The 12,768-nt window shown below is 30.9% G+C and overlaps 1 protein-coding gene across 1 annotated transcript in view; it reads right to left on the reverse strand.

The window, feature by feature from the left end:
* Positions 1 to 12,768, reverse strand: part of Ufl1 (UFM1 specific ligase 1) — a 33,097-nt gene that overhangs the window by 10,618 nt on the left and 9,711 nt on the right. The window contains exons 7-11 of the mRNA XM_027928371.2: positions 9,593 to 9,651; positions 6,635 to 6,781; positions 5,357 to 5,532; positions 3,952 to 4,131; positions 2,039 to 2,159 (exon numbers count right to left, since the gene is read on the reverse strand). Of these exons, the coding sequence (XP_027784172.1) occupies positions 2,039 to 2,159; positions 3,952 to 4,131; positions 5,357 to 5,532; positions 6,635 to 6,781; positions 9,593 to 9,651 (683 nt within the window). The remainder of the gene's footprint in view (positions 1 to 2,038; positions 2,160 to 3,951; positions 4,132 to 5,356; positions 5,533 to 6,634; positions 6,782 to 9,592; positions 9,652 to 12,768) is intronic.

Below are 12,768 nucleotides of genomic sequence, written 5' to 3' on the forward strand. Positions count from 1 at the left end.
GCAGCGTGGGAGGCTGAGGCAGGAGGATCACAAGTTCAAAACCAGCCTCAGCAACAGTGAGGTGCTAAGGAACTCAGTGACCCTGTCTCTAAATAAAATTCAAAATAGGACTGGGGATGTGGCTCGGTAGTTGAGAACCCCTGAGTTCAATCCCTAGTACCCACCTCCCCCCAACCAAAGTGTTTTCATTTGTTCATCTCTGTTGTCACAGTATTATTAAAACCCCCTATTATGAAACTTCACAAATATAGCTATATTTGGTTTTGTTTTCTTGCTTGAAAGAGTATTATCCATCTTTAGGAGACATCCTGACTCACTGACCACTCAACTCAATCGCAAAGTTTTTGATAGCAAGGAGCACATCTCACTGTTTGTACTTTTTGGGATACAGAAATGTTTGAAATATTCTAGGTGCTCAATAAATGTTTACCATGATAGTTATGTAAAAAAAAATCATTACTGATCACAGTTTAAAGACTAAAAAAATAAAAATTATGAAGCAAACTGAAACACTTTCAAAAAAGTAAATAAATAGATATTTACATTCAAATATCTATTCTACAAAATAGGATACTGATAATGGGTTATAAAATATTGTAACTATATTTCTTCATAATTTTTTTTTTCAATAAACTATTGGGATTTCTATAAACTAATGATATATTTCTAAATTCTAAATAGAATTCCCTTAGATTTCATCATATCCAAGAATTAAGACTTCTATTAATTTACCTTTCCCTTGCTTTTATGATGGAAGCATACTGTCTTCATAAGCACACATATAAAGTGAATGTGCTCTTTCATATTTGGCAATAAGTTTCTTATGGAAGGACATTTGTATTTGAGACATGATTTCATATACTATAATTAAACTACTGCAATATAATTCAATGAGATAAAAATCCATATGACCTTATATTCATAAAGAAAAAACAAACTAGTTATCCTGACATAATTCACCAGTTAATTAAGATGCATTTAAAATTATATATTTAAACAAAATAAAACGTGCATGACTATGAATATTACTATGATATATTGAAGTAATTTACTATAGTTCTCTTGAAAGAATAGAGAGAAATTTCAAAAGACCATTGCAAGATTTTGATGAAAATGCTTTAGAAGAAGAAACTATCTCAACAAAGTAAAAGTGAATTCACATAGCAAAAATTTAGTTTTTATAAAGTATTTTTAATGTAGCTACATATTAATTAACGAAAAATACTGAATATCTTTTTTTTTTTTTAGTCTTGATATGGCATTAATAACTTTTTCCTAGGGAAAAAAGAATGGAAAATACATATCGCTTTTCAAATGCAAGTTACTAGTATATCAGTGCTACCTAGAATAATTTCCAGTGACTATAAATTTTTAAAAAGGAAATTAAAAAGACAATGACTCATTGGGAAATTCACTCATTCAATAAATATTTACAGATCATCTAAAATATGCCAACTGGTGCTCTAGGTACTAGAAATACAACCACTAACAGAGATAGACAATGTTCCCAAACAATAAAACATAACACAGTAATAAAATAAGGAAAGAAACTGGCAAGATAAACAGTGACTATGGCTACTATTTTTTAGGGGTTGTAGAAGCCTCTGAGGAAGACATTTAAAGTTGAGCTCTAAATGAAAAGAAGGAACCAGTTACTTGAAGTTCGGGACAGGGCATTACAGGTAGAGAGCAGCTAGTGTAAAGGCCTTGAACTGGGAATTTTGAGAATCAAAAAAAAAACCAAAACAAACAAAAAACCCTGGGCTGGAATACAGAGTGAGTGAGAAAACAGGAGTTGGGCACAATCATAAAATTTAGTCAGTTTTTTTTTTTTTTACAAGAGAAAACAGAATATGCAATCACCAATAATCCATTAGCTTAAATAAATTTAATACATTATTGAAAGATTTGGTTGATATGAGTAGTTAAAAGTGAATCAATCAGTAAAAGGTATTTCAAAAGGCCTAATAAATGCAAAGTTCACTACAACAAATAAAAACTCATCTTTCAATCTTCTTTATTGATAATAATTTATTACCTGTTGCTTTCCTCCTGCGTTCATCTTTTTTATCCTTTTTATTTGTATTAACACTTTCTAGAATGGAAACTTGCTTCAGATCTTCTTCAGTGATTAAATGCACAGGATTATTTTTCATTTCCTGAAATTAAACAAATTTTTAATGGTCAAATATATATAGCATTTGAAAAGCATTAAGTAAAAGTTGCTTATATACTGTATAAATTATAAAGAACTATCAAGCTTTATTTCACAACTGCCATTCTGAGGCAATTTCTCCTTGCTAAAAATCAGTCTCTTCTGTTGTTCTTGGCTTTTTGTATGCATTACTAGACAAAATAATGAGAACGCCTATGTTATTGCCGAACTTATGGTTGGTCACTGAGCAACTCTCCTCAGCTGTTATTGGCTAATCTTACCATTGTTTATTGATACTCTCAAGTCCAGTACCACCTGGTTACTTGAGATTATAAGAAAGATAATGAAAATGACATTCCCTACCTATATAACCACACTAATTCACATAAATCTATTTTTTCCTCTGGATTCATTCTTGATTATCTCTGCTTTTTAAAAGTTGATGTTTACAACACGGAACTATTTATTTCTATGTGTAGAGATTTGTTCTTTCTTGTGGGAAAGGGTTCTATAATCTCTAGTGTCAAAAGTATATTTTCATGGTAAAAATGCTATAATTTCCTCTTTGGTTTTCTAAAGAAAAATGCTTAGAATGTTTACAGTTCATGTAATACAAATGCCTTTCTCGGAACCATTTTTTTTTGTGGTTAGACAGAATACTAAAAAAGTGATAATAATGTTTTAATTTTAGTTAATAATCATAAATAAAAATAATAATTTAATAAACTACAACAGACATTTATATGTATCCCTTTATATTTATCCTTAACATAGTAGGCATCATCATCTTTTCTTTGAAGATAAGGAAATTGGAGGTCTACTTGTCCAAAGTAATATATAGAATAAACATTTTTAAACTTAGGTTTCCTAATATCAAAGAGCTTAAAAGGAGTATAGAAAAATACAGATTACATATTTATTAAGCCTACGTGAATTTATTAGCAGTTTAAAATACAGGACTTGTTTTATCTACTCAAGCAAACTTTATAAAGAGATGGTGTTAATTAGAAATATGAATTCAACAGTCATTAAGACAGACCTAGCATTGCCTCTTCTTCAAAATACTTTGATAGCAGTTGCTCTGTAAGACTAATCAATTTTGACAGAAAATTTCTATTCTCAGCTAGTTACCTATTTATATACTCTGGCTATGTAAAATTAACAAAGATCTGATAGATTTAAAAAATACATTTATTGTCCAGCACGGTGGTGCATGCCTGTAATCCCTGCAGCTCAGAAGGCTGAAGCAGGAGGCTCATTGAGTTTAAAGCCAGCCTCAGCAAAAGCAGGCTCAGTGAAACAGTTGCTAAATAAAATACAAAATAGGGCTGGGGATGTGGTTCAGTGGTTGAGTACACCTGAGTTCAATCCTGAGTACCAAAAAAAAAAAAGGGGGGGGGGGCTGGGGATGTGGCTCAGTGGTTGAGTGCCCCTGAGTTCAACTGCTGGTACCACCCCCACCCCCCAAAAACACCATATATATATATATATTTTGTGTGTGTACAGTACAAATACACTATACTTTTACATATCCACAGATATGTATAATTTATGTGATTTCAATTTGTAAAATTATTTTTCCAAGTTCTAATATATATTCTGATGAAACTAAAGAAAAAGAAATATGAATCTGTGAGAGGAAATAAAAAAGAATGATCTATTAAAGGGAAAATGATGTATAATTCAAAGTGTTCATTTTTGGGTAGACTGTTTATCCGATTTTTCAAAAGACATGACAGATGATTCTAATGTGAAAATACTGTTTAGAGAGATCAATGAAAGGAAACATGGTATACCTTTTCAGCTTTCTGGTGCATCAATTCACTGAATAACTCTGTACAGTCATTTATAAATTTTTCACTGACCACAACAGTGTCGCTAAAGATTATAGCTGAAGCCTGTTTACTGAATGCTCTCATCACCTGCTGAAGCAATATGGCAGAATCTTCAACTGATAAAGAACTGGGAAGCAGAGGCTAGAATTACAAACAAAATAAATACAAAATGAAAATGCAATATAATACAGATAAACCATTTGTTCCATATATTATGTATATGTAAATATATGTATTATATACACATTACAGTATGTATTTGTTCTGTGTGTATATATCATATATATAATTTTAATTTATTTATTATATGTATTATATGTATATTATTATACTTATAATATATATCCATATATTATGTATACACACATAATATATACACACTCTCTAGGTGGTTTCATAAAGTCCAGTGACTTTAGGAACAATATTTATACTGATAACTTCCCAAAATTATATTTCTGGTTTCAATACCACTTGGAGCTCTGGAATTATATATCTTACTTCCTACATCATTTCCTCACTTGTATGCCTAATAGGCATTTCAATAATGGTTCAAAACACCCAAACTTACAAGTCACACTCAGCTTCTCTCTCTTACAAATCCACAAAATATATGTCCTCTTAGCTTTTTCTACTATCTGAAATTGTCATTTTGATTAAACTTTCACCAATAAAAGTGTCCCTCCTGACAGCAGAAAAGTTGTTTGGCTGCCATACACCCAACAAGTAGAATGATGCCTCACATACAGAAAGTATTTCATAAATTTTGTTGCATGAATAGAAAATCTTGGGAACTTTCATATTCCAAATGGAATTCTGCTTTATAAAGAGGTTCTGACTCCTAACTTAAAAATAAAGAATTGACCTCTTATTTATCTTTACCTATATGTATCCTTTTAGCATAATGAAGGGCAGGTCAACATTGAACACTGAAGTAAAACACTATCAATGCCAGAGGCAGCTTATGTTAACATATTAGCAGAGATTAACAGATAAGAGATAAATAAATGCTACACAGTGCCTGATGACAGTGGTTGTTTAAGTGCATGGATAAGATGTGAAAAATCTCATTGATTTCTGTATCAGAATTGATATGAGTGTTATATTATTTACTTGTTTATTTTGAGATTCATAAAACTCTGGATATTGATTATGGACATGTAAAAGGATATTCTTTATTTTAAAGGTTAGAAATATTTTAAGCTTAAAATAATTAAAATTATCTTTGTTGTAATAATGACTAATAAAATTGACCTTTAAAGCCAAGACTACCTTTATGTATCCTAATTTTTAAAATGGCTATCTACTAGTGAAACATGTGTCCTTGGCTTAAAGAAAAATTAAGGAAAAATAAAAAGATAAAACATACTGAAATATCAACCCATGTTCCAGAGCTGATGGCTTCCTCTACTGATGCTTCCACCTGATCCACAAGTCCTTGACCAACACAAGCTGCTTTCAAAAACAAGAGTTGTGTAGTCTTATATCTTTTCTTTATGTAGCTTACAGCATCTGGGATTCCAAGTCTGGACAAGGCATCAAATTCTAGAAATATATAACAAAGTTGGAAAGAACTGGAAATATATAACAAAGTTGGAAATCATTTACACCTTTTAGAAATCATACAAAACGTTCCACCAATATCTATTCTTCAATCACAAAGGTACTGCATTTTACTATTTTTTAGGAATAAAACAGAAAAGAATTGCACCTTATTTCCTGCCTTATGAAAAATTTAAAACTAAAGATATGTGTACAGAAAGTGGTTCGAGTATCTTCCTGAATATCAGCTATGTCAACCCCTCTCCAATTGAAGGACCAAAGGAAGACATGAGGACTTCACAACAATGTGATCAAAAATGGGAGCAAAGGAGAAGGAATGATTTAAATTAAACTGGAATTAATTTTGCTTAATATATTTAAGGAATGGAATCTATTTTTCAAAATGTATCAGCAGACAACTTAGGACAAAGTAGTTCTTCAGTCTAATTTAAGTTAGAAAAAGATTTAACATAAAAATATACTTAAATATACAGACATTCTAGTTATTGAAGATTATCTACCTTCCTCACCACACAATCCCTATCCAGATAATCACACTTAGGAAAACTAGATATAACAAAGTTCTAATTCAATTCTGTGGTCGAAGAAGCTAAAAAGTTTGTCACAGAAGTCAAGTAAGCATAAATGAAGTCCATTATCCTAGGATATATTTAAACTGTTCATTATAGGTTTATTTATAGGTTTATTATTGAGAAATAATCTGTTATGTGGTTTGACTTGGGTTATAAAGCTGTTTTTTTAATGATATGATAGCAGAACCTGAGAAACAAAACTTAGAGTAACTTTGATGTTTCTGAAGTACTATATAACTGATACAAATGAACACTATAAAGTGGACAGTCAATAAATATTTCTAAGATGCTGTAACTAAAAAACTGGACAGTTTCAGAGAATGTAAGATATAGTATAATTACTTTTATGAGTTTGAAATATTTGAAATTTTGTGTCATCAATATACCTAGAAGCTCAATAACAGTCAACAATAGCAAAGTACATACTAACTCCAGGGTTAGTATAAATACCCTCCAGAAATGTTTTAGCGTTAGAACAAAATTTTAGGTTTAAAGAAAATTTAAAAAGTTACCTAGATAACCATTCTGCCTGAAAAAAGAATCCACCCAAGTACTCTGTGTCCTGGAGTAGATGTCAGGGACAAACACAGCTTTGTCCTGTCTCCCACCAATTACAGTGCCTCGTAACCGTCCATTATTAACAAGTTCCTCGAGCACAGCTTAAAACAAACACATACAAATACAAATAAATCAGAACAGGTAAAATCTTAAAAATAGTAAAAAAAAAAAAACAAAAAAAAACACTTTATCATTTCACAGTTAAACTATTCTTACCCTTTTAAAAACCAATTTGAAAGGTAAATAACAATATATTATACTTTAAATAAATAAAACTTTCCTGCCACTTACAGTTTAATACTCAGGTTGTAAATACAGGGAATTTTTGGTAACTAATATTAACATATTGAACTTTTTTATTTATTTAAAGAAAAAACTAAAATGCCATTATTTATTTCATGATTTGTTTTAAAGTGAATTATCACTTTGAAAATAGATAATATTCAACTGTTAGAGTTAGCTAGTTTAATTTCCTGATACTTAGAAAAATCAAGATAATGGAACATATTAGCTCAGCAATATGAAATAAAGTTATAAAAATTTTAAATTAGTTATTACATTTACACTGTTTAAACAGAAAAACATTTCAACTATACATAAAAGAGAAGTAAGCATGCGTAAAAGGATGGATCTTGGAGTCAGACTTCCAAAGGCTAAACTTCAACTCTGACACCTATTAACTTATGACTTAATGTTCTTCTCTGTGAAATGGAACAATAACAATATCTGTCTCATAGGGCTGTAGTATTCTGCTTGAAACAGTAGCTGGCCTATAGTAAAGCAGTCAATATATATTAACTTAAGTATCTTTACTACCACTACTGCCATCATAAGGACTGAGAGCAGTTTGAAAAAATGCATAGTGCTGCAATTAATACAAACTTATGCTTTTTATTTAAACAAGAAAATTTAACTAAATGTTTTGTTATTTTAACCATTAAAATCCTCTAAAAAAGATAAAAGAAGGCAGAAAGGAGCCATTTATAAATGAATTAGCCAGCTAATTAAAAGATGTCTGGCACAAAGGCTTATAAAAAATTATTGCCTTTAATATAAAAAAATTTACCAACCTAGATACCCTTCAATAGATGAATGGATAAAAAAAATGTGGCATTTATACACAATGGAATATTACTCAGCACTAAAAAATAACAAGATCATGGCATTTGCAGGGAAATGGATGGCATTAGAGCAGATTATGCTAAGTAAAGTTGGCCAATCCCTAAAAAACAAATGCCGAATGTCTTCTCTGATAAAGGGGGGTGACTCAAAATGGGATAGGGAGGAAGAGCATGAGAAGAAGATTACCACTAAATAGGGAAGAGAGGTGGGAGGGAAAAGGAGGGAGAAGGGGAATTGCATGGAAGATGGAAGGAGACCCTCATCGTTATACAGAATACATGTATGATATTGTGAGGAGGAAAAAAAAAAAAAGTGTGTCACATTAGATTGGGTAGAGAGAAGTGATGGGAGGGGAGGGGAGAGGAAAGGGGGATAGGAAGGGCAGCAGAATAAAACAGACATTATTATTGCTGTATATATATAGGGGTGACTCTATGACCAATGAGATTCTGCAACCTGTACACTCAGAAAAATGAGAAATTATACCCCATTTGATTCAAATGTATGAACTGTCAAGATCATTATACTGTCATGTGTAACTAATAAAAAAATTTACATAGGAATTTCAATGATATCAAAAAAGTCCAGATTTCTCAGGAGACCACAAAACATGATTTTCAATTTAGTGTGACTATATAAAAATCTATTCGAAATTCTGACCAAAGTTCTCAAGTTATCAATTAGTACTTGAAAAACTTAACATTATAGTGAAATTGTGTCAAGCTTCTATTTCATAGCTTCCAATTAGTTTAATTTAAAATGTCTTAAACAAAAAATTTAAATTTAAAATTCATATTCTGAAAAATACAGTGAAGATTTTTAATTCAATACTTGAATATCTTTTCCATTCATTTTAGATTTTCATATCTGCACAGATATCATCTGAATTGAAAGATTAAGTCACTGCTTTTAAAAAGTATTCCAGCCAATCATAAAAAGACCTCAAAAATGCATAAGAGTGTCACACACACACAAACAAAACAGACAATAGACCAAGATTAATTGGGAGATACTGTGTTGTTTGAATGCTAAAAATTTAGCCATATTTTTATTGCTATAAACTCTACAAAAATTTTGTTAGAGAAACCCTATTTACTTTTATATTTAAAAATATGAAAAACCATAGGAAACAAAGCAAAAATTATTCCCAATCCTACAATTTTAAATCTCTATATACAGTAGTCTGTATACATGTATATTTTCATTCATGTATAAATTTTCATTCCAATCCTCTAGTATTATCCAATACTAAATGTCTGGTAGATATAAAGATCAACACATATATGGAAACCGTTATATGGAAACCTTTTCAAACCATGAAATATTTTAGTAATATTGTTTTAAGATTAAAGAAATCAATATTATTAAGTTTTATATTAACAGTATATTCAGCAGCTATGGTGTGGATGCTGAATGTCTACCAAAGGTACATCTGTGGAGCAACTGGGAGATGGTGATGCCTTTAGGAAGTGGGGCCTAGTGGGAGGTGGTTAGGCCACTGGGATGGACCTTGAAGTGGCTGTGGGATCGATCCTGCTTCTTCCTCTTTTTTGGTTCCTTGGCTCCTGATGTAAAAGGTTTTTCTATGCCACAGGCTCCCTGTAGTTGTCATCTGACATGTCATCAGAAGCTCAAAGCAATAAGTCTACCTGATATTGAACTGGAATATCCAAAACTATGAGCCAAAGTAAAGCTCTTCTCTTTATAAGTTAATTATTTCAGGTATTTTGTTATATTGATGGAAAGCTGACTACTACCACCAACTAACTTATAATTTAAACAAAACTCACAGTACAGAAGCTGCTCCTGAAATCCATATTTTGAAATCAAAGAATTCACTGCTGTAGGCCTGTAAAGAAATAAAAATAAGAAAATATTAATTATAGAGTTACTTAAGAATTAAAAAATAACTAGGAGAATTAGTGTTTATGAAAAACACCAATTAATTTAAATTTAAAAAGGCAAAAATTATATCACTTTTGAAATTCTTAATCAGAATTATGCAACTGAAATATCAGAGAAATCAATTCACTTTTATAATCCAAGATTGATTTATGTTCCCATCCCACAAAATGGGAACATGAAGTATGTTCCTTTACTGTATACACTGTATACACTCATCTCTTAGTATCCATGGGGAATTGGGTCTAGGACTGTCTCCTATCTATCTAAAATCCACAGATGTTCAAGTTTCATATAAAATGGTGTGGTATTTCCCTATAGCCTATGTATATACTTCTGCATATCTTAAATCATGTTTAGATAATTTATCATACATAACAGAAAGTAAAGGTGATGAAAATAGTTTTTCTATTGTACTGTTTATATAGTGATGATGAAGGAGAAAAAAATCTGTATAGGCTTAGTACAGACATACTTTTTTCCTTGAATATTTTCAATCTGTGATTAGTTGAATCCACAGATATAGAACCCACAGATGGGAGGAGCTGACTATATTTGTTTTACTTAATTCTGTGCTGTCCAGGAGGATTTTCCTCATTTGGGAATACTGAACTGAATGTTATATGACTCCATTTTTGGAGAAAAATGAGATCATATTGTACAAATAATGTATGAATGATGTATCAGAATGATAACTCCTAGTGAATGAATGGGATTCATTTAAAAAGCTTTTCTTAAGAAAACAAAAACTACAACAAAACACTTATCAGTACTTTCTATAATGACTATGCATTTTTTCTAAGCTGTTTTAATGGGTTATAATGAACACATCATACAATCCACTCAACTTTTAGCATGTAATATATGGCTTTAATTCATGGAATTGTGCAACCACAACTATCCAGTTTTAGAACATCTCCATCATCTAAAAAGTTCTCTGATAGCTGTTTGTTGTCAATTCCTGCCGATACCTCTATATCTAGATAATAACTTTTTCTGCTTCTGAAATTTGCCTTTCTAGACATTTAATATGGATAGAATTTTTATCTTCTTTTACTAAGAATGTTGTTAAGGTTCAACTATAATGAAGCATGCCAACAGAAGTCATTCCCTTTTATTGGTGAATAATAGCTATATAGATAGAACACATTTTGCATATATTGTCAGTTGATAGACATCTAAACTGTTTCCAGTTTGGGGCTATTATGAATAATGCTTCTATGAACCACACACACATTTTTTTTTAAGTGAAGGAAACTGACAAAAGGATCTAGACTTTTTATTCAACTACAATTTTTTTTTCCTATTTATTTTCAACCAGTATGTCTATTCTTCTGTTAAGGTTAGTCTGTTTTCATTTTTATGAATATAAGTGAAAGATTTTTAAGTAACTCCAACATTTTAATCCCTTAATGTTGATTACTTAGGATGTTGTAAATTCTTTTGTGCTACAAACTGAGGAAAGCAGAAATAATTACCTGTTTAAAAATCTGTTTGGTGACTTTTACTAAATTATAATTTTACCAATTTATTAAGTGGACAAACTTATTTTAATTTGTTTTATACCAAATTTTCAGCCAAATTGCCTAGAAACCAAAAGCTAACTAGGTCCAGATGCCCTATGAATTTTGTTCTCCTCTATTTATTTTACAATAATCAATATAACCTTCCAATGTTTTACTTGTGTGTGTGTGTTTTCTGTTGTTTCTATTTAAACACATCCCTACAAGAAGTTGAGGATTCCAGAAAAGACTTTATTTTTAAATTTCTGAGTGCATAACATACTATAGGTGTTTGGTAAATATTGAATGGAGTTATAGAAAATTCCCAGTTTTTTTTTTTTGTTTGTTTGATGAAACTGTGAGTTTTTATTTCAATTTGGAGTAGAATGTAGTTCAGCATATCTGTGTATCTCATTCTTATCACTAATTGCTTCATGTTTTGTTTTCTGGATACCTTTAATAATTATAAGCCCATATAAATATTTTCTTTGAAGTTAGGCCAGAAAAAATTGGGTATGTTCTTAATTTTAAGAGGTCACTATGAAGATATGGTGCATTATGTGAAATTGTCAGGAAAATTATCTAACAACATCTTTTCAGGATCAGAACTTGTTTTCTTATATCTACACATACAGAGAACATGTATCTGTACATACAGAGAAACTCAGGGGTACTCTGAAAAAAATAAAAGGTTATCTTGATAAAGATTAAAACAACTATTTAGTATTTTAGTAAAGGAAAAAATCAATGCACTTTTTAATAGGAAAAATATGTTTTTAGTTTTTGTTTCATAATTATATAATAAACACACAGGGCACAACAAAACTGAATTCTCCATTCTTATCAGTCAGTTACCCGGTTCCTTTCTCCAGGAACAACTGGCAGCTTCTTATATTAGTAGGGATCCATGCATGGGCTGTTAGAGCCACGGAGGATAAAGAATATATCCATACATAGGAGGAAGCTGCAGTAGTAATGGGAAATCAGTCACATAAGGGAAATTAAATTAGTAAACATATTAAAGATAACAGATGTTAGGTTTCTCATGGTTGAATGAGGGTATTACAAATATGGGAAAGGAGAAAACTAGAATGAAGCTTATAGAGTTGGACTAGAATTGAAAGAATTAGTATGAATTCATTTTTTTTGATATACATATTTAAAAATACTAAAATATAGAGGGGTAAATACCCATGTGTAAGTATATCCCCTAGCTTGTCTACTGAGATGGCCTGAAAGCAATGTTGAGTAAATAAGTTATAAGCAATTAAGTGTCTAGATCCTTGGTTGCTAAATATTATTTTCTATTAGAAGGAACCAGGGCTGCTTGGAGAAATGGCTGATTCCAGGCTAGGGACAGAGAAATTATGTCTGAAAATGAACTAAAATTTAAAAATCCCTGTGAACCTGAAGCATCTTGTTCCCCAAATTATAGAAATACCCCACCCAGGAATGATGGGGACATGCCAAAATGACACAAAAGTAGCCCAAGGAGCCTACCATAAGTTAAATCAGGGCCAGTTTGAAAATGTAAATGATAATAAATTAAACTTTAATGAATA

Source organism: Marmota flaviventris, chromosome 6 (assembly GCF_047511675.1).
Source record: "Marmota flaviventris isolate mMarFla1 chromosome 6, mMarFla1.hap1, whole genome shotgun sequence".
Lineage (NCBI taxonomy): Eukaryota > Metazoa > Chordata > Mammalia > Rodentia > Sciuridae > Marmota > Marmota flaviventris.